This window comes from Conger conger, chromosome 5 (assembly GCF_963514075.1).
Source record: "Conger conger chromosome 5, fConCon1.1, whole genome shotgun sequence".
Lineage (NCBI taxonomy): Eukaryota > Metazoa > Chordata > Actinopteri > Anguilliformes > Congridae > Conger > Conger conger.
This window is the reverse complement of record NC_083764.1, coordinates 50,091,942-50,119,163: the sequence shown is the minus strand read 5'-3', so window position 1 is coordinate 50,119,163 and position 27,222 is coordinate 50,091,942. Positions and strand designations below refer to the sequence as shown.

The 27,222-nt window shown below is 41.2% G+C and overlaps 1 protein-coding gene across 2 annotated transcripts in view; it reads left to right on the top strand.

Annotated features, from left to right (window-relative positions):
• plppr4a (phospholipid phosphatase related 4a) overlaps positions 1-26,489 on the top strand; it is a 29,620-nt gene extending 3,131 nt beyond the window's left edge. Inside the window, exons 2-7 of one of the 2 annotated variants that reach the window (XM_061242458.1) lie at positions 9,525-9,710; positions 12,975-13,110; positions 15,609-15,804; positions 19,448-19,505; positions 19,949-20,122; positions 21,498-26,489. In XM_061242458.1, coding sequence (XP_061098442.1) covers positions 9,525-9,710; positions 12,975-13,110; positions 15,609-15,804; positions 19,448-19,505; positions 19,949-20,122; positions 21,498-22,904 — 2,157 coding nt within the window. In that variant the 3' untranslated portion in view covers positions 22,905-26,489. The remainder of the gene's footprint in view (positions 1-9,524; positions 9,711-12,974; positions 13,111-15,608; positions 15,805-19,447; positions 19,506-19,948; positions 20,123-21,497) is intronic. The other variant, XM_061242459.1, reaches the window with a different exon arrangement.
• Positions 26,490-27,222: the final 733 nt, after the last annotated feature.

Genomic DNA, 27,222 nt, shown 5'->3' with positions numbered 1-27,222 from the left:
TCATACATATTTATGAAGGGTGCTAATAATTCTCAAGCTGACTGTATATACACTATATGGTATATATTTTGATTGTTTATACACTCAGTGAGCACTTTATTAGGTAGATCTGTACACCAGATTGTTAATGCAAATATTTAATTAGGCAATCATGTAGCAGGAACTAAATGCATGAAGGCATCTAATTTAAGTGAACTGGTCGGTGGAATGATTATTGGTGCGAGAAACGGTGGTTTGAGTACTTCTGAAACTACTGATCTCCTGGAATTTCCCTGCACAACACTGTCTAGAGTTTGCAAAGAATGGTGCTAAAAAACAAAAAACATCCAGTGAGCAGCAGTTCTGCGGGCAGAAACACGTTGTTATTGAGAGAGGTCAGAGGAGAAGGGCCAGACTGGTCAAAGCTGACAGGAAGGTGACAGTAATACAGATAACCACACATTAGAAAAGTGGTACGCTGAAGAGTATCTCTGAACACACAATACGCTAAACCTCTCTGTCGATAGGCTACAGCAGAATTAATAAGTTAAAAAAATACCTAAATACCTGCTCAATGAGTGGATATAACTTTTGTTTTCTAATGTTTCAAGGCTTCCAAGGCAAAGTATTTGAGAAATAAAACCCTGCAGCCCCCCAACCACCCATCCACCCACACCCACCCACACACACACACACACACACACAGACACACACAAGCACACAGTGTGGAAGTCCACCTCCTCCTCTGAATAATGACTCATTACACAGTGATCTGTATTCCCTCAAAAATTCAAGCAGGGTGGCAATTCACTTCGGTCAGACACTGTAGACATGTAAAGGACTAATGCATGTAGAATGTAGTTTTTTCTTGCTCTGGTTTTCTTGCAATTTCACTGTTACATCTTTGTATGAATTTATTAATGTCATGTCTTGCACTATCCCTTTGTGATATGAGTGCTTCAGGGGTAGGGGAGAGGAGGGGGAGAGTCACCTTGGTAGAGCTGTAGCGAAAAGAGTCAGTGAGGTAATGGAGTGTGCTTCTGTGAACACAAAAAGAGTTCACGGATAACCCTTGTTCTGTAGAACTGGAGCGCAAGCCATATGCCCCATCACACCTACTGACTGGTTTTCAATCTTATTATTGACTTATTTCTGCCAAACTTGATATTCAGCATTCTGACCTAATCGTGACCCTAATCATCAGCAAACTCCCTAACTTGTTCAGTTAGCCCAAAAAATGTCAGAAATGCAAAACAGGAAGTAGCGAAGCCACCCTCTCTGCTCAGTGTAGGCGGATAGAGACAGAAGCGCAATGATACACGGTCTGGCTGTTTTTACATTTAATTATTTTATTTTATTTTTTTCTTCATTTTATACCTCAGTGCAGGCTTACAGCAGTGCTCGATTTGCTGTCACAGGGCTGTGTATAATGCAGTGGAAAGTAGCCACAGATAACCCTTTTCAAAAAGCTTGGAGGGTCACCCTGCTTTGGCTCCACGCTCATGCTAGTGCAGTTCCAGCACTGCTGCAAGAAAGGGCATCAGTAACTTCTGTGAGAAGTGTTCTGCCTGTTGCAGACTCGAACTTGAGATCAATCAATATTTGTACTTATAGTTCAATTGGGTGCTTTCTTTTGTGGATCAGTAATCAGCTTCTCATGCCTGTTTGTATGGCCTGGATTTAGACTACTCAACAGCTTAAATCAGTTCAGCCCTTTCCAGAACCATACTATGTTTGTGAAAAATGGAACGATGAGTTGCATTTATGTATAACTGAACATTAAGAGCAATTCAGGCCTTTAAGCATTTACTTGCTGTACAGAAGTATCTTTTGTATTATTATTATTATTATTATTATTATTATTATTATACTGTGTACTTTGTTATACTTATGTGTAAAAGGCCATAATTACAAATTTGAAACCATAGTAAAATATATGGTTGCTTTCTCCTTACGAGTCCCCGGTTGCATTATGATTGGCGCATACAGTTTGTCACCAATGAACTGCTAGCAGTTTTAAACCAACCGATGAAAATATCCATCAACCATTCTGATCCATCCTATTTACTGTAACTGCAGTTTAAGGAGACAAAAAGCATGGATTTTTTCCACCGAATGGTTAGAAAGATTTCTGAACCAAACCAGTCCATTACTGTGGCAGTATATCGATTCGCACATGTGACCTGTTCTATCAAAGTCAGTCGTATTGACCTCAAAACATATTTTAAGTTTTAGAAACTAATTGAAAGAGGAGCTTTCCAACAAATGTTATCTCTCCACTCCACCAGATATAAAGGGAGTTGTGTCCCATTTCATTTTGAGTGCCACCAAACCATTAAAAAAAATGTTTTTTGCATAAACATCGATTTATGTGAAATTGGCTGTCGTGACTTACGACACGCTTTCCACATTGGCCCCCTATAAGTCAATCTCTGCTTATTTTGTACTAGTCCTAGTACAAAACAGTACATGGTAACAATACTAGTCCTTTCTACTAGGACCATAGCACATCATACCTTGTTGGAAACATTTTTTCCTCGAAAATGGCTACACGGTTTACAAAATATGCTTCAAGATTAGTCAGAAAACAGTCATAGCTTCATAACTAGGTGAGATATTTGGTTCCATAAATATGTCTGTATTTAATAATTTACTTAACAAACATTTCTACCAAACTGGACGTGGCCGGACATGCAATATGTGAGCTTAGAAAAAAAAACAGTGTTCAACCATGCAACTTCTGAGTCTGTGAGTGTGGCAAGGGGAAGGCTGGAATTGTATTTCTATAAGAGGCAGATAAGCATCTACAGGAAGCATCTACAGTGTGTCCGGCATTCTATTTGAAGCCGGGCCTCAGATAATAGCCGGGGGCGTGGTCGATTCAGACAAATAAAGGCCGGCCCCCAAATACAAGCCGGGGTAATATTGCCTACCAGTAGGGCTATCAGTCCATGAGCACTAGAAGACATTGTTTCGATTTCAACTAACTGAAATAAAGAGCTCTTCTTAATATTTTATATTGTTGGTTGGTTTAATACTGTTGCCAATGAAAAGTCGTTGTCCTACACCATGGGTCTCCAACACGTTGCTCTCAAGCTACCAGTCGCTTGCCGCCCCCTTCTGAGTAGCTTGCCAAAAGCTGAAGCAGTATACATTTAAACACAATTGTTGCCATGAGGCATTCCAGCCTACGAATTTAATAAAAAGTAAATCAGGCAAAATTAAAAATTAACTCAATTTAGGCTACTTGGCTACGCAATAAGGTTTCCATGTATTTACAGCACAGCGCACGTTCAATGAATGAATGAAAGCGGCTGCCTTGACTCGCAATAAACACGACGGGTGGAAATCCCAACACTCTTTCAACTACATAAAACTTAACAGTGAACCATCAAATACCCCCCAGATTTCAGTGCCCATCAGTCCCAACATTTAGCACTTGAATCAAACAGTCCAAAAGTAAATTAAATCCCAAACCAAAGTGAAAATTTTTTGATAGCCTATCGCTCCAAACGAAACGTATGTCTCACAATAAAACGCACTTTAGGAAAAAAAGATCCTTAACTTGCTGTTATCTACGCTAATTTGTTATTGTTCATGAAGGCATGTCTGGCAAGTTGGTATTTTATGAAGACGCATCTGATTTGGCTTTTATTAATGGTTTAGCTACTCAAGTTGCGTTTCTGAACGGTTACAGGAAGTGTTGAACAGTGTTGGCCCACTTTAAGTTTAGCCTTTTACTTTATTTCTAAGAATAAAATTCTACAACAGAAGCCTAATAAGAAATAAAGGCCTGCCTCGAATACAAGCCTGCCCCAAATAAAGGCCTGCTTTGTGTAAATAAAAGACCCCGGCCACAATTTGAGGATTTACGGTAAACTTCTGTTCTCGCTAGCTGAAAGTGGCTTTACTACACTAAGAGGTAGAAGCTTGGACAACTCTGGGACCTCAGGCACAATTGCCCAAGGAGATGACAAGGTGGGGAGAGCAGAGGGCATGAGGGAATGGGGAACCCAACTAAACATCATCCTACATGTCTGTTCCACAGACTGGCAATGGCCAAATATTGAGTCATTTTAATGTAATTTTCCACCAAGCAGTTTCTCCCATTCAGGGCTTTGTGTGTAGGTGTCCTTTTCAGGCTTAAATTACAGCCTGTAGTCTACATCAGAATAAAAGACAAGGCATAAGGAAGAATCCATAATAGGTGGGCACAGCTACTTCAGCCCAATGTAACCGCAAATCTGTCACATTCCTCAATAAAGACAGGGTAGTTTTGTAAATACTATTTATAGTTTACTGGCATGTGGTGTTTGTGCAGTCATTGATGTTTAAATAGGAGACCCTCTGTGTATTGGACTGAAGTTTGCAATTAAATATTCTGTTTTATATGATAATACGACTGCGTGTGCTGAAAGACATTCAGAAGATCATGTGGATTTTTAGCTGTTCATAACATAAGCATTTGTTTATGTAGCTGGTACAGAGATTTGACGGGGAAACACTGATGTTTTACCAAAGTTTACAGTAAGCTAAATTAGTCTACAATTGGATCTTTTTAAATCAAACATGTGTTCCAAAAGTACACTGATTGATCACAGGGAGGGCAGTCAAAGCAAGTAGCAGCTTATTATCTGAAGTCCTCTGCTCAGAGGTGACACGGCTGACCTAGTATATTTTGGTCAACCGTCTGAAGCTCATGGGAGCTGCTGGAGTTATCTGGTGCAGAGAGGCCACCTAGGGCCTTGAAGGAACCAAATCAGGGGCAGATTCCGTACAAACCAGTGCATCTGTCCTGAGGTCATAGCTCATTACAGTATTACTTCACATGAAGCTCAGACCATGCACAAATCGAAAACTTCTGGAATACAAATCAGATGCTGAACATGGGAAAATTAAAAGCTTTTATTTTGAGTTATTCTGTGTATGACACTGAGACTGTTGTTGGATGTTCTGAAGGTTTCATAAATCTGCGAATAAATGGGCCTGAACCTCATTTTACTTGTAAAAAAAACTAACAGATTTGAGGTGTGATTGCGATTAAAAGCCACGTGTGTTTTTATAGCTGGGCGCTCTTGGCCTTGTATCACATATACCTACAGTACCTGCAATTTGCAACCTCTCAGGATTGCATAACATTAATATTTGAATGTCTTTGGGAGAATAAAATTGCGGACCATATGATGTTATCATACGGTACATTTTTGCCTTTTTATTATACCTCCTCAAGAGCAGATACAGATTATACTTGTATTCATTATTAGTTATAGTATTTGTAGTAGCAGTTGTGGTAGTAGAAGCTGTGTAATCATAGCATTGCTGCAGTGGAGATGGTAGTACTAAATGTAATAGCAGTAACAGTTGTAGTTGTAGTGGTAGTAAGTGTACTATACACATGGCAACAGCAGTGGTATTGATGTTATTATTAAAAATAACAAGAGTAATACTGTTGCTCTTGTAAATGTGACAGTATTAGAAGTGATAGAAAATAGCTAGCGTCATAGTAAAAGTGGAGTAGCAAATAGTAAAGTGCGGAAGGTTGATTGGCACAGTGGCATTTCAATTCCCACGCTGTGTTTCTAGGCAGAGTGCCCTTTAGAAATGAAATGCTTAATTACTGCTAATTCCACACCAGAAACATATACTCTGGGCAGCTCAGCAGGCCCACATTTATAGCCCCAGACGTCCTCCTGCGAAAACCAATGGTGAACATCAATCACATTCAATCATAGGCCCACTCTAATATTATACCCTTAAATTTACAGTAGGTGGAGCATGGCTAAAGCATCAAACCTTGATGCAGGCATCAGTTCAATGCAGTTTCACACCTAGGACTGGAGTTCATGCCCTTATCATGCCCTTATTAGGACACCTGTACACCTACATATTCATGAGATTATCTAATCAGCCAATCATGTGTCGGTAGTGCAATGTAAAAAATCATGCAGAAACGGGTCAGGAGCTCCAGTTAATTTTCACATCAACCATTAAAATGGGGAAGAAATGTGATCTCAGTGATTTCAACCTTGGCATGATTGTTGGTGCCAGGTTTGAGTATTTCCGTAACTGCTGATCTCCTGGGATTTTCACGCACAATAGTCTCTAGAGTTTACTCAGAATGATGCGAAAAACAGTGAGTGGCTGTTCTGTGGACGGAAACGCCTTCTTGTTGATGAGGTCAATGGAGAAGGTCCAGACTGGTCGAAGCTGACAGGGATGTAACAGTAACGCAAATAACCATGCATTACAACAATGGTATGCAGAAAAGCATCTCTGGACATACAACACAAACCTCTAAGTGGATAGGCTACAGCAGCAGAAAACTTAGTAAGTCTAAAACATACCAACTAAAGTGCTCACTGAGTGTATACAGTACATATGAATTACTGGGGGTGCCCTCTGCTGAAAAAATATGTATGTTGAAATGTTGGAATTTTTTACTGCCTGAGGCATAACCATGTAGATTTACACTGTAGATACCTACTTTGAGTTTATTGTCCTGCAAACACTGTGTGCTTAATCTCCCCTGAACTTCATTGTATATATGTTTATTCACTTGTGTATCTGAAATACATATGAACATTATAAATATTTAATATTTTCTGAGTTTTACTATATGAAGTCAACTGAATGTTACAACTGTATTCAACTATTAACCTTCTGCAGGGTATGCTTGTATAAAAATGAAAGTATTTTTAAATAATGGATATATTTTGACATTGTAACTACATTTCACATTTTCACATTCATTGACATAAACAATATGATATGATGTGATCAATGTTATATTTTCAGTTGTGAATATTTCACTGTATCATCAAATCCCTTAATTTTGAATTTCTATTAGAACTTTGCTCTTCAAACTCTGGCATCCTCAACCATCTGTTAGAGAGGTAGTAGGGAGGAAAATGCAATCTCCAGCAAGACCTATCTCTGAGGATACCCGGCTCTCAGAACACTTAAACCTAATTGCCTAGCTGTAAGGCGGAAACTGTAGCAGGGAAATGGGAAACTCAGAGCCTTGCATAATACAACTGACTCGGCAAAACACTTGCCTGTTATCTGGGCTTTGACCACACAGTTAAGAAGGAACATAACATTTTGTCCTACTTTAGCTACTAAACTTGTTATCTAAGATGCTGTAAATCGAGCATTTTGGCTGCTTCTGCTTGAGACAGGTCCTGAATGTGTGAGCCTGATATGTGAGACTTGGGAGCTATGTAATAAATAATATGAATATTCAGTGGGGTCACCTTTTTAAAGGGCTGTCATTCCTACATGATTCACTCCATGTTGATGTAAATACCTGCAAATTAAAGTCCAGACTGTCAGTCTTAATTTGAGTGGATGTACAGTACATCCATATTGAGTGCACCGTGTAGGAATTACTGCCCTTTACAATTGTGTCACTGTCCAAATAATTGCCTTCACTGTACATCAAAACAAAATAAAAATTTTGTTCAGAATAACTGTTCAGTTAGAGACTTTTTATTTTTAGAGCTTTGAAGCTTTGAGACATTAATTAAATGACAAAATATGACAAACCGATGTGCTAAACAAAAACAGTGCTAATGTGAATTGAATGTCATATACCTGTGTTTTCCGAATGTAGCACCTATTTTCTTCCTGCATTTTGACACTTTTTTTGATGGTAAAATAATCTGGCATTAATGCAACCTCTACTGTTCCTTTTGCAGATGTAGCATAAAGTATTTCAATGGTTGAAGATATATGATGTATTTCTTAATCATCCATCATTATTGGATGGTTCTGAGGAGTGAATCTTTTAGTTTATATGGTTTTGTTTAGCTACAATTTTTGCTCATGTAGCTTACACATCTAAACCACAGGCAATGTGATGAACAAACATATAGTATTAGTTTAATTTCAATTCACTTCCGTTTCGGTTCATCAGCACATCAAAGCAAAGCATGACATGAAAGAGTGCTGTTGATGCAGGCACACAGGCACACAATGTCAACTTGCACTGAACAAAGCTTTGGTCCAGGGTTTACCCCAGTTTCCGTCCATGTTTTGAATTGAGAACAAGCAGCTATTTGAATACGTTTGCTGTTAGCCAATGCTGTCTCTTTGAATGTCATGCTAGGTCACACGTGTCTTGTGTTTTAAAATCCGCACAGTCAGGGTCATGGAAACACCATAGAGAACTATGATTCAATCAATATAGGATGGCAGCAAGTCCTTTTTAAAGTATACATATCGGTTATAGTCTATGATAAGCCTGTAAGCGAGGTAGCACAGTGTTCCTCATTCACTTATACCGGGCCTTCCCAATCACATGCCATAAGTATACTGTTGCCTTGACGCTGATTCAGGACCATCTTCCTCCATTTTGGTCATTTTCATTATTTGCTCCATCTTCTAGGAAAATTTTTATCTCATCCCAGGTCACTGTAAAGAAACAATCTGCATGCACCTTTGCAAAGCACTAAATATGTATATAAATTCACTTGCGATATAATACATGGTAAATGCATGTTTTTGGATCTACACAGGATTAGTTGAGGCTCAGTGAAAATCCTCACTGGTATTTGCAGCAGGCACCAGAATACTTGAATTGAAATAAATATGTTTCTTCAGTGTGTACGTTGCATTTACATTGCATTACGTTCTATATGAGGCTGAAATATGGCCCCTGGGCCACAATTCGCCTGCTTATGATGGAGTGATACTTTTGGTTTCATAATTATTGCTTTCAATCAGGTGCTGCCCAGGAGGTTTGTATTATACTGTAGTTATATTATTGTTTTGCTTAGCAGAAGCCTATGTTTTGGGTAAGATAGCAGTTTCGGCATTGGGCCTCATGCAAGAACATTTTCATATTCTTATAATTTTTCTTCAAATGAAGGGCCACGTCTGAGTGTGCCACATCGGATTCAACAAACCCGCCTTCAGGCAATGTTCAGGCAATGTTCCTAAATGAAGATGTCCATTATAATACAGTATATACTGTAGGTGGGTTCCGTCTGATAGATGGCCAATGTGGTTGTGTGTTTAGAGATGGAACAAGGGACAACTGCTACCTGATTGGGTAGACTGCGAAAGAAACAAATCTAAATCAGAGAAAATCACTTGTTTTAAGAGATTTAAGTGATTTAAGAACATATCTTTTTATATGAGGGTTATTTTAAAGACAAGCTTGAACAGAAGTTAGAGCAGCACTAGCTTCTGCAATATGATGTATACACAAGTGAAATGGATCTTTGGGGGAATCTTTGAAGGGGGGAGGTCAATTTGACTGATGTCAAATGAGGATGCACACTGCTGTATGAAAAGGATATTGATTGGAGCAATCCTGGGTTGAGTATTTTTGGTTCTGTAGTGCTCCACCCAGTCTTTGAACTGGCAAACCTGTTTGGGTCCAAAAACACTGTTGCACTCCCATAGTCACAAGACAGAATGATAAAAAAATGTATTCAATGTAACGGACATTTGGGGAATTCTCATCGTTGTACACGGGTGACTTACTCAGGAGCCCAGTGTTTACCTCAGGACTTTCCTGTCGTTTTCTTTCCCGGCTGCAGCTCCCGATCCTGGCGTCGTCAGTGGTCAGCCTGTACTTCCTGGAGCTGACGGATGTGTTCAAGCCTGTGCGCTCGGGCTACAGCTGCAATGACCGCAGCCTGAGCATGCCCTACATCGAGCCCATGCATGAGGTGGTGCCATTCCTCATGCTGTTCAGCCTGGCCTTCTCTGGACCTGCTGTCACGGTAAGTCACTGTGACGGTAGTGGTGGGAAGAGTTTCCTACACAAACTTCTTGAAGCTCCCGTGTGCTCCTGATTGTTTCAGCCACAAAACATGAATTGGCTAAAGAGAATGTTCTCTTTCTCTCCACCTGATGGATGGTGAGCATTGTGGTGCAAAATGGCTGCCATTGCATCACCCAGGTAGGTGCTATATGAAGGCACCACTCTGTCTATCAATCTAAATCTCCACCAGTTTGTCACTTGTATGAATTTAGATCTAAACTAATGATCTAAAAAATTAAAGCTGCAATGGTGCTGCTGTAATACTTGCAAAAGTATAACAAACAGCTGAGAGAAATTGCAGTAACTTGAATCAGCAGATTCTCCCTCCAGGATATCACTTTTGATGCCACTAACCAGAGCCTCAGTGAAATGCACTGTGCCCTCCATAACATTTGGGCAAAGACCCATCATTTATTTATTTATTATCTGGAGTACAGAGGCAAATTGCAAATAAATAAATGATGGGTCTTTGTCCAAACATGGGGGGCACTGTATATGAATGTTATTTTGAGTTGATATACTAAAGATACGTATACCAACAAGCTATTCTGAGTTTCTGGGGCATATAGAAAGGACTCATTCATTAGCCTCACCCCTCTTGCAGATAGCCCAGCCCTTCTTGTTCTGACATCCTTTTGTTCATTTCATAAGCATACCTCTGGAAAGTGCTAAACTCATTATCGGCTCTGCATCAGCTATTTTCGCCAGGTTTGTGCAGTGCTTTTCGCAGAAATGATTCTCCAGAGCTCCATGAACCGCCTGGCAAAACATTTTTAGTCTATATCCGCGGAAACACGCTTCCAGGGTTTCCTAGCAACCCGCTGGGCTTTTGTTTCCCCGGCACTGCCAGCGCCGCTGCAGTCCGCCTCATAACTGTCAGGTCTGATCGGACTCGGCTAGCCTTCGGCTGGCATAGGCCTGTCACCAGGGGGCAGGTGGGCGACCCGGTCCTTGACTGTCAGGTCACAAATAAATCCACTACCCTTCCATTTAGGATGTGTCCGGCCCGCTGCCAGTTTGCTGACCATCGGGAAATACAAATGTCCTTTTTTCACCTCTTGTTTTCATTTCTGCTTTTATGAGGCTGTTGCCCAGGGGTATCATGTTTATGAGCTTTGTAGCCTCCATATAAAATTCCACGCAGGCGTCTCACACACATACACATTGGATAATACTCCAGTTCTTGCTGCCGCAGCGTGCTGGCAAATTCCGAAGATGATTCAGATGTTTCACATCGTGGCTTATGACATTCACCACACGCAAAATGACTTTCGCCATTCAAGAAAATGGTGAGGAAACCATTCTTACTTAAACTCCTCGCTGTGTTTAAAGTTTAGACTGCTGCTCTACCCTTTCCAATTTGAACTGTTCAAATCCCTGTGGTGTTTTGTCCAGCATTTGTTCCTGAATGCCAAGTTTGACCTGAATTCCTATAGGTGGTAAAAAAGTACATCTAAAAAATCTGCTGCTTACTCAGTTGAGTGCAATCCATAGATCATTCATATTCTAACCTCACCTGTATTAAGTGAGTAATTGTGCAATATTGCAGTGAGTGACTATTCCTCCTTCTCCCAGGCAATTCATTAACTTTTTCTTCTGTTCCAATTAAATTTGATTGCCTTGAATGGGCCTGCGTTGCACCAGTTTAATTCACTCCCAATCCACAGGGGATTTCATCAGATGTGCAAAGGCCAGCATATAGCCTAGTCTACAGTGGTACTGCCAGTGCACTAACCCAATTGTCCTTTATGAGTACAGAAGATATCAAATATATGTACCAGACACAATTCTGAATGGTCTCACGGCGTATTATAAGTGTTAGCAATAAAATCTATTCAGTTGGAGTCGAGGATGAATTATAAGGCCTTCCTGGTAAGGTGCGTATTGTGCATGTTATGAGTGTGCAATTGAAAGGGAGTAGGTAAAGATAAACTATACAAATCAAATATTTATAATGCCCCAGGCTGAACTTGGCGCCAAAGTAAGCCCCAGAGCAGCCTAGGCAGTCCTATACATGTTTCTTAGAAAGATCATAGAGAAAACATTTTATAATTGCTTCATAGCAACATCAAGTGCAGACAGTCCCAAACCTTTTGAGCACATGACACAATTAATTATCATATACATATCCTGCAATCCACCCCTTATTAAAGTTGAAGTTCACTTATCTTTAAATATGGAAATAAAAAGTTTTTCGCATTTGTAGCTAGCAACTACACTTGCTAGTGCTCCAGTGCAGTTTTTTTATTTTGTGTGAATATTAATGCAAAGTATGTATGCACCTTTTTAGTTGGTACCTACCTCAGCCTCTCTCATGACTCTCCAATGGGTCCTAAACCACAGGATACCCCTAAATATGGTTCTAGAAAGAACCATAAGAGCTTAACATTGTCACTGAATCCGACTGCCACACAATAATACACTTCCATCACTGCTTCCGTTTACCTGTACATTAGGAAAAAATACATGGCTGGGAAAGCATGGGGCACCATGGTTGCCTTTGATGTAGCAGTAGTCTCACATTGTGCGGCTTTACTCTCACCACATGCCCCATCCCCTGCTCTACATTCCCATTGTATTTTGGGCAGCTTTTAAGCCGTCAGATGGAAATCCAGGTCGAGAGCCCGCGTTCATGTGGCCCCGCGGTTTCTGCCAGCCGTCCCCCTGCAGCAGAGAGATTTAATCAGCACAAGCTGGTGCGCCGTGGGACCAGTTCCATGGGCTCAGGTCTCATTTGGTCTCTCAGCCAAGCCAGATTCTCAAGACTCAATCCCGTCATCTTCGCCATCTTCATAGTCAAAAGTTACATAGTATTAATTTGCTCAAGCCAAAGCTAAGTTTTAAGATGTTGCTCTTAATTCATTTATTTGTGTACCTTTGTATTTACTGAATTTGTTTTTATTAAGTTCCAAGCTAAGTACTTGGCAGAACTTGGTGCCATGGAAACATATTCACCTGGAACCTTCTGGAAACAAGACAAGCTCCCTCACTGTCACTCCTCACTGCTCGGTCATGTTATAGAGGAGGTGGAGCCTCAGATTCATTTTTCTGGATGAAGCCAGTAAATACTATATTTGAAAAAGAACCTCTGTAAAAAGGTTTACGGTACATTACATACAAGTTTTGTCCATTTCCATACATTGATCCACAGATGAGAAGGTCCATTTTCCCAGTCCCAGGAACCATAAACTCCTCATGCCTGGTGTGTCTGATCTGTCTGCAGATAATGATTGGAGAAGGGATTCTGTACTGCTGCCTAACCAGGAGAAGAATCGGAGGAGGAGGGGGTGCGGAGGCCAACATCAATGCAGCTGGCTGCAACTTCAACTCCTACATCCGCCGAGCCGTCAGGTTTGTAGGTAGGTTGATATTTGTAATGCATCTCTGGAGTGTTGATGGTCGAATCTTGTCTCGAAACGAAACTGAAAAGTTTTACATGGTCAAGAAATGTATTTTTCTGGGTTTTTTCCTTCTCAGTGCGTGGTACATCAAACTCAAACTTAGGGAGATGAACTTCACACCGCAACATGAGAAATTGAAGAACCGCTCCATTCTGTTCATTGAAAAAGAGAGTAATTACCCACAACACGGTTAGATGGAGCTGATTGTATGGGATTTCACTCAGGGTTCAGAGTGGTCAGTTGGTGGGTGTTAATTTAATACAGAGCTGCATAACATATCAAACCTGCCTGGATATCAGTCAGGGGGTCGCTGTAGGCATGTGGGATCAGACTGCAGTGGACACTCTCTGGGGGATTTTCTGCCTGTAATGGCTGTGATGGGAGTGGGCGGAAACAGTTGCTGGGACCTTGGTTTCTTGGGAGAAGAATCTGTCTGAGAATACCTAACCTTTCATAACCTGCCTGGAGCCTGCATAAGTGTGGGGGCCTGTTTATCCAAGGCCAGCTACAGTAAATAATACAAAATTCTCTACATTTCTTCTTGCATTTTCGGTTTTAAAAGACATTTTAAAGGAAGATTGGTGATGTATTATCAATGCAGCTCACCTGAATGGAAATGTGTACTGGAATAGTACTGGAATTGTGGCTCATATGTCTGCTTTTTTCTCTCTCTCTCACGTAGAAAATATTACTTTGTTCTAGGCTACTTTTTATTTTGTCAAATGACAAAATGTCAAATGGCATACCACATTGGCAAATCCGAGGTCAACGAATTGTGGTAGTTATATAAAATGTATAGACAAATAGATAAATATAGGCCAGGTGTCGCAAATAAATACAAATATTAGTTATGGATGTGTTGCTTTAACTTGTAGAAGAACCTATGCACTTGTAAATTGCTTTGGATTAAAAGTGTCTGCCAAATGACAAAATGTAAAATGTAAATTTGGTTGAGCGATGTAACCAGTCAGGATATATTTGGAAACATTGGTGCACCTGAAGCGTCGGCAGAAAATTCCAGAAAGGTTGAAGCGTTACTTCTGCTTTAGTCTATCATGCATTTGACAGGATAAAGCGAACATAGAAAAGTACTGTCAGCACATGATTGGGGGATTTAAATTCAGAACAGTGTCTGCCAAAGAACATCGACTGGAGGGTTGAACTCAACTACCATACCTGAGCAATTTTCCATTATAACATTTATTAAAATTAAATATCATACAAATTACGGACATAAAGGCAGAGTCACCACTCTTTAAAGGCAGAATCATCAGTACTATTTTATGCGCAGAAATATAATAACACGATTTGTAGTGAGTATATGTCAAACTTAATCTGTCTCTGTGAAACCAGCCCATCATTTCAGTGAAACTGTTTCTTTATAGTTTAAGGCAAGAGGTTACAGAAAACAAACCATCATTTCTACCATTAGACCATGATGTTAGTTTGCGTTGGCTTCAATCCTGTATCCATTCCTATGAAATGCTTGCAAAAAACGGTGCGAGTTGGCCACAAAGCTTCCAGTATTTTCTTGTCAATGCCGTACAGCACAGATACTCCTTTTGAATTCCGACAGGCTACTTCACTTGATCTTCCATGATTGATAATAAAGGACAGCTCACCAAACCCAATGTGTTTTCTGGCCAATTACTTTCGTAAGCAAACTGAAAACCGTAGGCCATTAAATCTAACTTGACAACAGTTATATTTGTGTTATTTATCGAGAGTCTAGCTAAGTAGTTTCCTGGCAGCAAACATGAGTGAATTTTCAGGAAGTGAGAAACAGGAGGCGGTGCTTACTGGGTGCTTAAACAGCCAGCCAGTGAAAACTCTCTAAGCAGCTATACTATGTGAACAAATCATATGGTAAGCTGAGGTGCCGGCTTGCCATCTCAGAATGAGACTATTTCACAGACCTTGCATTTGAAAACAGCCTGCAATAGAAAATAACATTTGAATATTTGTGATTTTATTCTTACGTAGCCTTAGTACGGATCACTGGACCAGCTTAGCGTTTATCATGTATCATGTCTCTGTTATGTGAAAGCAATGCATTTATACTTATCCATAGAATCCCACAGAGTTGTTTGTGCTTCATTACAGGTAAAGCACATAAAAACATGAATATTGATAAGAAGTGTGTAACAGCCCGTACTCATTCATGTATATTCAGGCGTGCACCGCAAAAGGCCAATCCATTTCAGGATTTCTTCTGCTCTTAATTATTTAATTCACTTAACCGTATCTGATATTTGACTGCAAGTGTATCCTAAAGATTTAGTAGTTTTCAAATACAGGAGTAAATCAGGTCTGCACAGTTTATAGAGCTGTCAGAAAACTAGTAACGTACCCCTGATGTACATTGATAAAATTAATCAGATTAGAATGTCAGCTTCATGGGTAAAAAGCTTTACTTTTTGTGATTCCTGTGTGCTTTTCCCTAATATCCCTGTCAGGGGTTCACATATTCGGACTCTGTGCCACCGCCCTCATCACCGACATCATCCAGCTGTCGACCGGCTACCACGCGCCCTACTTCCTCACCGTCTGCAAGCCCAACTACACCACGCTCAACACCTCCTGCGATGAGAACACCTTCATCATGGAGGACATCTGCTCTGGAGCCGATCCGGCTGTCCTCAACGCGGGCAGGTCAGTCACAGCGAAGTGGGCAGGCTCATGTGGTATTTTGTGTCATTTAAGCACCGTGGTAATGAAGGAAACAATGACTTAGCCTTCTTCGCCTCATGAGCTACGGTATCTGTTTATTGAATGAGCGATTGTCATTCGGTGTCCAGCTAAAATGCGGAAAGCAGTTGAATCACTCAAGTATGTCCATCAGGAGCCTGGAAACAGAGTAAGCTGAATCAAAAATTGAAAATGACACTCCCATAAGCCCACACAAAGCTGAGCTCGAGACCACTTATGAAATGGCTGTGTGGAAAGACCGGCATGAAATAAATACTGTAGGCTGACACCTACACACTTCCATACGAACATGCTGCGCTGAGTTAACACATTTTTCCACTAACAGTTTTACACTTCACAGTACAAAAGGTGCAGAAAGAGCAAATAAAAAAGAACTTGATGCCGAACGTGCATACGAAGACTGAAACAAGACTTTTTTTTTAATACATTTATTTCAGATTTTTCCCTTTTTCTCCCAATTTGGTTGACAGTTGTACCCCATCTAATCCAATTAGTGTTAGCTGGGGGATACACCGCCACACCCCGTCCCTCGGCGGCCCGAAGGAGAGCAACACGCCTTCTTCAAGCCGTCTCGTCTCATATTCGTGACCGTGATTCCAAGGTGCCTGGGGTGCTGTTGTGCACGGCGATCCACTAACCCTGCCAAGTCCACAAGAGCCAGCCAAACTTGGCTTTTGGCAGGACCGGGAATCGAACCCCGGTCCTCGTTGTGCAACTGCAACAAATTGCAACCGCAAGTCTGCTGCATCTTAGCCTGTGTTTGTTTCTTACATGAAGTTTTTTTGGTTAACTCAGTGACATTGTGCAAGTAACAGAAAATACAAAATATTTGCTTGATCTTGTCTTTTAAACTTAGTCAACCCGCATTGCTGTTAGATTGAATCCAGGCCTTCGTATACCTACAGAAATTTCAGGCCATCTGTTTTCTCCTAAACATAGACTGTGGATAAAAATATGGCCCAAGTGTCTGTGACGATTTACTTTCCATGGAGAGTGTTGGAGAGTGGTTATGTGGTAGACTGATTGTGTTGGAGAGAGGTTATGTGGTAGACTGATTGTGTTGGGGAGTGGTTATGTGGTAGACTGATTGTGTTGGAGATTGATTATGTGGTAGAATGATTGTATTGGAAAGTGGGTATATGGTAGACTGATTGTGTTGGAGAGTGGTTATGTGGTAGACTGATTGTGTTGGAGAGTGACTGTGTTAGAAACTTATTGTGTTGGTTTCAGAGTAACTGTGTTGGAGACTGATTGTGTTGGAGAGTGGTTATGTGGTAGACTGATTGTGTTGGAGAGTGACTGTGTTAGAAACTGATTGTGTTGGTTTCAGAGTAACTGTGTTGGAGACTGACTGTGTTGGAGAGTGGTTATGTGGTAGACTGATTGTGTTGGAGAGTGATTATGTGGTAGACTGATTTTGTTGGAGAGTGACTGTGTTAGAAACTGACTGTGTTGGTTTCAGAGTAACTGTGTTGGAGACTGATTGTGTTGGAGAGTGGTTATGTGGAAGACTGATTGTGTTGGAGAGTGATTATGTGGTAGTCTGATTGTGTTGGAGAGTGGTTATGTGGTAGTCTGATTGTGTTGGAGAGTGGTTATGTGGTAGACTGATTGTGTTGGAGAGAGGTTATGTGGTAGACTGATTGTGTTGGAGAGAGGTTATGTGGTAGACTGATTATGTTGGGGAGTGGTTATGTGGTAGACTGATTGTGTTGGAGAGTGACAGTGTTAGAAACTGATTGTGTTGGTTTCAGAGTAACTGTGTTGGAGACTGACTGTGTTGGAGAGTGGTTATGTGGTAAACTGATTGTGTTGGACAGTGACTGTGTTAGAAACTGACTGTGTTGGTTTCAGAGTAACTGTTGGAGACTGATTGTGTTGGAGAGTGGTTATGTGGAAGACTGATTGTGTTGGAGAGTGATTATGCGGTAGTCTGATTGTGTTGGAGAGTGGTTATGTGGTAGTCTGATTGTGTTGGAGAGTGGTTATGTGGTAGACTGATTGTGTTGGAGAGAGGTTATGTGGTAGACTGATTGTGTTGGAGAGTGGTTATGTGGAAGACTGATTGTGTTGGAGAGTGATTATGTGGTAGACTGATTGTGTTGGAAAGTGGTTATATGGTAGACTGATTGTGTTGGAGAGTGGTTATGTGGTAGACTGATTGTGTTGGAGAGTGACTGTGTTAGAAACTTATTGTGTTGGTTTCAGAGTAACTGTGTTGGAGACTGATTGTGTTGAAGAGTGGCTATGAGGTCGAATGATTGTAAATGCGCATTGTCACTGTCAATATTAATTAAAATAAACGTTTCTGGTGAGTGTAGTGAAGCCAAAGCACATTCTGTCACTACACTTCATCTTTTTCAATAATTGAAGGTACAAGATAATGAATTAATGATAAAGAATAGTTACGAATGCTGCTGCTTGTCTCATCTACAATCGGCCAAAATACGTAACACCTCTCCTCATCTCTCCTGGTTGGTGGTGGTGGCTTGAATTAAATATCTCTATCTTGCCCTGGTCTATTTTGCAGCCAGAGGGACCAGCTCCACCTTTTCTTCTGTATATTGTCAAACCTCCCACTCTTGCCTCATCCATTCGTTGCTTCACTGTCCCTAAAGGGGTCCTTAATCATGTCTGTTATCTACCCTGGCCCCAAGTAGTGGACTGAGGTGCTGCCCTTATCTGTTACACACCAAAAGCATACCCATTTAAACTGCACCTTGCCTCGACTAACACTGAACTCTGAACATTTACTAACAAGGTCTATGCTAAATTTAAAGCGATATCTCTAACCAATTTGCTTCCTAATAATACTACAATCACTACTTTCTGCTTGCACTTCATATCAGTTGCCATGAATACGTAGAATTAGCACTGTTTGTCGGCTAACCTGTATGCATATACTTTTGCTTGTTCCTCTGGATCAGTGTCTGTTACATGCCTATGGAATATGTTATAAGCTAAATGTTATTACGGAGGCTCTGGTTTTCATGCACTTCAATATCAAGCTATGCCAGCTTGACCAGCTTGAAAATTGAGCTGCTCAAACTGGTCTAGCTGGGTGTGAGCTGATCAACCAGCATGGCCAAGCTGGTCATTAAGTTGGTCTTGCTGGGCATGACCTGGTGAACTAGCTAGTGCTGGTAGCTTGAGTCTGAGCATTTCAAAACATACCATGTCAAGCTGGAAGCTGGTCTGAACTGGTCAGCCAGCTACCAGCTGTTTCAAGCTTGAGTTGGAGAGTGACTGTGTTGGAAATTCACTGTGTTCAAAACTCAATTGTGATTGATTGTGTTGGACACTCATTGAGTGGGTGAGTGACAGAGTCAGTGAGTTACCACTGGAGAGTGTGTGGGAGAGTGATTGTGTAGACTGCAGTCGTGTAGGTGAGCAACTGTGCAGTTGTGTTGGGGAGTTATTTTCCTGAAGAGTGAATGTGTTGCAGAGCTATTGTTAGAGACTCAGTTGTGCTGGAGAAAATGATTGTCTGTGTAAGCAATTGTGTCGGAGAGTGACTATTGGACGTAGTGATTATAGTGGAGAGAGTCGTTGTGTTGGAGGGTGATTATTTTTGTGTTCTTCACAGGAAGTCTTTTCCATCCCAGCATGCAACCCTGGCAGCCTTTGCGGCCGTGTATGTCTCTGTAAGTAATACCCTCCGTACGCTTCCCCACTGAAACAGTTTCATCAAACTTCATTACACTTGGCACAAAAATAACATGCTTTCTGCATTCATTTTCACAGTACAGTTTTCTTAAGTCCAACTTAAGTGCAGCACAGACAGCTGGAATAAACCCAGAGTTTTAGCAAAGTATGAACGCATTTGGAGTCCAAATTAAGTACTGCATTTGTTATATTCTTACAAAGTACTGCTGAAATGCTGTGCAAACATAAACTGCTCGAGTGATCCTATGTGTTTCCCACACCACAAGCAAATGCGCTACATACAGTACAATGTACACCAAGGTAGACTGTGTGGTGAATTTCACATCCATTTCAAACAGATCTAAAACACACATTGGGAGTGAGGGAGCTCCGTTAGCTGAAAGGCCGCGTTTATGGGAAAGAACTGAATGTGTGTTCACAGATGTACTTCAACGCTACCCTGACGGACTCTACCAAGCTGCTGAAACCCCTGCTGGTCTTCTCCTTCATCATATGTGCCATCATCTGCGGACTGACTCGCATCATCCAGTTCAAAAACCACGCCATAGACGTCTACTGTGGCTTCCTCATAGGAGGCGGGGTAGCCGTCTATTTAGTAAGTATTATTTTATGCACACATTATTTAACTGAAATGATGTCGTTGTATTAGCAATTCATTTACAGTGCACTGATAATGTATTATTCCTTGAAATGGCATTTGGACGATATGTATGTCTTTCAATGCAATTGCAAGTGTACATCCCTTTTTGCTGTACAAATAAACTCTAGTGCTGTAGAGTTTGCATTAACTTCAAATGCATGTCCTTATGTCCTGCTTGGATATAGTACATTTAGAATGAGATGGATGCTTGCAGACCTCTATGAAACCTGCAGTATATCTAAACGAAATTCAACATACTGTATGTCATTTTGTGATTGTGTGGGGGCGTTGCATAGCAGTGAATCAGAATGAATTGTCATTACATGGAAAAATACATAAAATTCAGATATTCAAACAGAAATTAAACAGTATTTCAGACTTTACACTTCATGAGGTAGAAAGGGTAGACTTCAATACACACTCAGTGAGCACTTCGGTATTTATTAGACTTATTATTTGACTTATTAAGTCTTCTGCTGCTGTAGCCTATCCACATAGAGGTTTGTCCCCATTCTGATGGTTGATGTGAACATTACCCGAAGCCCCTGACCCGTATCTGCATGATTTTATGCATTGGACTGCTGCCACGCGATTAGCTGATTAGATCACATGAATAAGTAGGTGTACAGGTGTTTCTAATAAAGTGCTCAGTGAGTGTACAATATGTCAGAATACATTTACCTTGTTCCTTGTCGTTTAAAAGAGTAATAGTTGTGTAAGACAAAATGAAATGGATCGGCACAGAACCCACGCATTCATTCCCTGTCCCTCCTACACATGCCCTTTCTTTCACACAAGAGTACTTCCATCCATGAGCATCCCTCTGGCAGTGCTTATATTCCGTAATTCCCCAGACAGTAACACAGACTGATGGCTCCTTTTTCACTGACCCACTGACACCTACAGTGAACTTAGTCCAATAGCTGTTCAGAGCTGCAATAGACTATAAAGAAGTGCCTCTCTCTCACCCTGAATGTCAGTGGAGTCATTTCAGATTACTTTAGTATACTAGTAGCCTTTTTACTCTGAAGGAAACAGGGTCATTTCCTGTAAATATACGTTTGATTTGCATAAACAAGAGAGTTTTGACAGCACTGTCTGTTCTTTCTCCCCTCCCATCGTCCCAAGAAGATATAATATTTTTAGCTTTTTACTTGTAATTCTTAATGTGAAATGAGAGGTGAGATGTAATGTATTGCCTTGCTGTTCCCAAAGGGAACCCAAAGGGAAGGTGAGCAAGCACAAATTCGTAATCCTGTTAATGAATGCTGTAATGAAAGGAAGCGGCCATGTGTCACCTTGTTTTTTGTTTTTCTCCCCCACCCCTCAGGGCCTGTATGCTGTAGGCAACTTCCAACCCAGTGAGGACACCTCGATCCAGCAGGTTCCGGTCCGAGACCCCATCCGTTCGCTGACAGACCTCAGCCAGGAGGTGGGACGCCACCTCCAGGTCAAGAACGGGGGCGGAGGCGGGCCGGACGGCCTGCCCCCGCACGCTAACGCCACCCTCACCCGCAACCCGCGCGACGCTAGCATGGGCAACCTGAAGCGAGCCAGCGCCGATGTGGAGATACTCAGCCCCCGCAGCCCGATGGGGAAGGAGAGCATGGTGACCTTCAGCAACACCCTGCCCAGGACCCACACCCCGGCCGTGGAAGAGGTCCCATCCCGCCGCAACGCCAGCATCCATGCCTCCATGGACTCCACCCGATCCAAGCAGCTGCTCTCGCAGTGGAAGACCAAGAACGAGAGCCGCAAGCTGTCCCTGCAGGTGATGGAGACGGAGGCTGGCCACTCCCCGCAGAGGAGCATCGAGATGCGCTGCAACTCGGAGCCCGTCCGCGTGGGTGTCAATGGCGAGCACCACCCGCCCGGCAGCCAGTACGTCAAGCTTCCCACGGCCGGCGGCATACCTCTCATGCCCAACAACGCCAGCGGGATGGTCGGCGGAGCCCGGGTCTCCATCCAGTCCCGCCCGGGCTCCTCCCAGCTGGTCCACATCCCCGAGGAGACGCAGGAGAACGTCATCGCCTCGCCCAAGGGCGGCTCGGCCCGCTCCAAGTGGCTGAAGGTGGCGGAGAAGAGCGGGGTGTGCCGGGCCAACAGCCAGCCCAGGATAATGCAGGTCATCGCCATGTCCAAGCAGCAGGGCCTCCTGCAAGGCAGCCCCAAGAGCTCGGAGGGGAGCACGGTCAGCTGCACCGGGTCCATCCGGTACAAGGCGCTGACCGACCAGGAGCCCGGCGGGATCGTGCGGGTGGAGGCGCACCCGGAAAACAGCCACTGCCGGCCCGTGGTGCAGCCGCCCTCCACCGACGGGAGCGGCTCCTGGAAGTGGAAGCCCCAGGAGAGGCCCAGCCTCCGGCAGTCCTTCGAGCTCAATGACCTGAACCGGGATTCGGAGAGCTGCGAGTCGCTGAAAGACGCCTACGTCCCCATCCCTGTGCCCGGCCCCATGGAGCGCAGAAGGCCCTGCTCCGGCCCGGACCTGGGCTCCAACCACCACCATCACTTCCACCACCACCACCACCACCCGCACGGGATCACCACCATCCGGGTGACCCCCGTGGAGGGCAGCGAGGCCGCTTCCGAGACCCTGTCCATCGCATCCAGCCGGGACTCCACCCTCCGGAGGAAAGGAAACATCATCCTCATCCCAGACCGGGGCACCAGCCCAGACAACACCCGGAACATCTTCTTCAAAGGGACATCGCTGAGTCCGGTTTTCAAGGAGTGAGCCGCCCCCTCACTCCCCCAACCACTACCTTTGTACGTGGCCTTGATCTGTGGATTTACAAAAAAGAGCCAATTGTGCAGCCTGTCATCTTTGGAAACACCCCTCCAACTCCCCTTAGTTCTCGAAGAGTACAGTACAAGCCAATCCATCATTCACCTTTTTTGAGATACTGCTTTTTCTATTACAGAAGCTGTATTGTGCATGTCTCAATGATTTGATTTTGTTTTTAATTAGTTTTTATACTAACACAAAAGCACAATCTATTGTGATGCTCTCTGAAGGTTTTTTTTTTTTTTTTTGCTTGTTTCAGCCAAAATTGAACGTGGTCTACCTAAAAACCTCTGAAGGGTTCCGTATCGTGCCAAATTCCTTGAAACATGCAGGAGAAGGTGTGCTTTTTTTAAATAATTCACTTTTGTCCAGTGCTCTTTCTTTAACTTTCAACCCTCTCTACAGCCACACAGCTTGGCACTCTTCTCCTGGCAGTGTTTAGGTGCTGTGAAAAAGAATTTCATACTGAAACTATTCTGAAAAAAAGATATATTTTTTTCAATGTAAATATTTATACTGAACACCTGGTGAGCTAGAGCACCACCCTTATTGAAATTTGTCAATACGTCAAATTTGATAGTATAAGAACAATAATATTTATGAATTAATTTTACTATTTAGTTTTGAACTAAATGAATAAAGTAGATACAAATATTTTAACCAGAACATATTAATTCACAAGAGAAAATTTCTGGATACAACATAATATGATTGCTGTGTGGCTTTTGAGTTGATAACTTTGTGTATCCATACTGGTATGGTGCCCCTCACCGTATTACCCAAATATTATAGATTGCTTACATTTTATCATTCATCATACCTGATTGTATCAGTACAATACGGGCTACAGGTAAAAGGACATGGCATATTTTTTTCACTTTTGTGGTTGCTGTACTATAGATATCTCTGAACAATGCATTGATATGGAATATGCTGAACATTTGCCCAAACAAAATGCCCTGCATTTTTTCAGCAGCCAAGTGCAGTTGTGTTAACATAACTATTCTAAAATATATCCATTCCCAAGATTGGAAATGCAATGAATGCTCAAGATTCAAAATCAAATGCATTCCCTGGATTGCAAATTAAGTGTGAACACATTGGGCAGAACACAACTATTGCCTGCTTTGTAGTCTAGGTCAAAATAATGCATTGCATTTGTAAAACCACTTTTCCTTCAATTTTATTTTGTACAATGCAATACCACAGTTTTATCTTATTTTATCATATGTGACTTTCTAGTACTGCATCAATATTCTCCAATTGTATTATGGTACATGAATGCCTAATGCAAAATGTAAAAGAAAATACTGGCTTAGCTTCACACTTGTATATATGATATTTCTATTTACGCAGTGTAGTGTGTTCTTCTATGGAATCCTAACTAAACAATGGGTCTAGGCATAATTTGTTCATTTTGCTTTTGAATCTGAAATGGAAATTGTCTTGTGAAGAGGTTAATTAGTTTAACATACTTTATATTATACTATTTATTGATTGTCACCATGTCAATTTGTATGTAAAGGAATTTATATCAGAACAAACAAAATACAATTTTGAGGGCAAGAGCATACTAAACAGACTGCATGTCATTCTCAATTAAGAACGTACAGTATTTGTTACTCTATATTCATTATGCATTTATGATGATTCAGTCATTGGGATGATTACCCCAAATTCTTCATCAAGTTATTCCAATGTTCTTAATCCTTTGTTTTTGTTTTTGTTTTCCAACACAGCAAGCATTTTTTCGTACACAGCACACAGTTTTCTAACACATTCTTATGTCTGTCTTGGTCAGTTGAATTTGTTGTAGAAAAATGTCAGAAAAAAGAACTTGAAAATAGTGGCACTCTAAATGCCCCAAGTTTTTTCTGAAATTGAAAGACAACGAACGTACAATGCGAATTGTTTCTTTGTCCAGAGTTGCATGTTCACACATGCATACTTTACACATGCTACACACACGTGCACTCACACACTCATGCACACACACATGCACAGTGTAATATTGTAAAATCAAGTGAGTCATCCACCATACTCTAGGAACTACATAAAGATATGTATGTGTTCTGTATTCTTCTGAACTCTAATGCTCTGCTCTCACAGTCTTTTTCAAGTGCAACCTGCCATTTGTACATGAAGCAGAACAAGCAAAGTCTGAAATACTCTTGTAGATTTTGCAGTTCAGTAAAATGGCAAGGTAAAGTGGTAGCGATTGTTACCAGCCAAATGAGCCCATCATCTGTGTCCTCTTCTTTCCATCTGGAATTTAGGGATGCCTAACATTTCTGCTCCTATGTCTCTGTACAAGGTTAAACTTTTTCATGGGGGTGTTATAGTGCAGATTCCTTGTTGTCCTTTCTTGTTCTGTATTTACAAAGTTGCACTTAAAGTAAACCGCTCACAATCATCTCTCACTCAAGTGCTGAAATATTATTGTTTACAATAAGTGCAACAGTCATCATACTGTGTAGTGTGTGAGTTGTATATTTGCCATTGGTTTTCACTGAAGCTTGCCAAAAAAGGAATGTACAAATAATGTTTTGCTACAATATAGGAAGGTTATATAAGAGACCATGAATGGATCCATTATTTTCATGCTGATTGACAATACTTTGACTTATTTTTATGTTTTCAGTTGAGGATTTCGTGACATTACTATATATTTTTAAAAGTCTGTGCCAAAATGTTTTATTAAAGGTGACACATCAGTTGTTAAGGGTGTGATAGTGTAAATATAAAATCCAAAATGAAGGAATATATCTCAAATAAATGTCAAAATATAATGCAGATGTTAGAAACTATGTCATTTGTCACCACTTTCTTAAAAGTGATATTATGTATATCTTGTAGAATGTATTCCTATATTTTGTATTTGATATTCTGCCATATATTGACATATATATACATTTTTCACAGGGTCACAAAGATTTATATATACCTGTATTCTGGTAACTTAAAATAATTTCAACTGTTGTGGTCTCTGCAGTCATTTAATACAAAACTAAAGGCTTTTTTAAAATGATAACTTTATTTGCCATTGGCTGGTACCTTGATTTATACTTACCATGGATTGGTCAATCAAGTGTTTAACCTTTGTACCACTGTAAATAAATATTTGTTACTTTGATAGAGAAAATACATGTGGCAGCATATTTCAGACAGTGACTCCAATAAGTAAGATAAGATGATGCTTATTTATTTTATTTCATTTTTTTAAAGATGCGTGTGTGTGAGTGTGGTTGTTGGATGCCTCTGTATATAAGCTTTAGACCATTGTTCCACAGTGTTTTACTAGCAAACATCATTAGCTTCTGTTGGTCGGCGTGGGAAACAAGACAGTGGCTTCGCAAGCAAATGGAGTGGCACATCAGCATAGCTTCATGACCACTTCCAGGAAATGGAACAAGAAAAAACTTTGGGAAAGATTTTTGGAGCTGGCTGCATTTGGCCTTCAATCTTTCCTGGGCTGACATGAGGAAGTTGTGATTTGTCTGACGAATGAAATAAATGTTTGCTATTAAAAAGAAATGGGACTCCCTCTCTCCTTAGTTGCCCATGGAATGCATTTGCAGCTACAGAGGAAAAACAAATGTATTCAATTTGATTTCACCTTTACCATCAACACAAAGGTGTTTTATATGCCAAAGTACTCAAACTCTCACATTGATATAAAAAGAATCTTGAAACCCTGCAATTGGAAGGTTTTCAATATTTGGCAAGTGCCAAAAATAGTCTAATTCAAGATCTAAAAAAGGAACTTTAATTATTCTAAAATCAGTGCAGTCTGCATCTGCCTTGCTATTGTAGGTTGATGTCAGTTGCTCTTAACATTAATCTGGTAGTAATGATTTTTTTTACAAACTGCCAAACACAGGCTTGTATGCTAAACCAAAGACGTCTAAAATTACTTACAAATCGGATTTGTTAAACCCACAAAGTCACTAGAATCCAATGCTAAGGGCGGCTGAAAGGTGAATCTACACAGACACAACATATTTGTAATCTCTGAAATTGGCCTCCTCCATTCAAAATAGTCAAATTTCGCTGTTGAATCTTCTTGCTTTATCGTCATTGAAAAGATTAAGAGAAATGTCAATATTTATTGAACTGGGGACACAAGTGTATATATTGCAGTCCACATCAGACTGTCGGAGCTATCACAAGGGGGCTCGTGGTGGTGTTTGCTCTGGGGAACTGCTGCTGCTCTTTCATGCTACATCGCTCAGGAGACACTGCTGTGAGTGCATCTGCCCATTCAGCT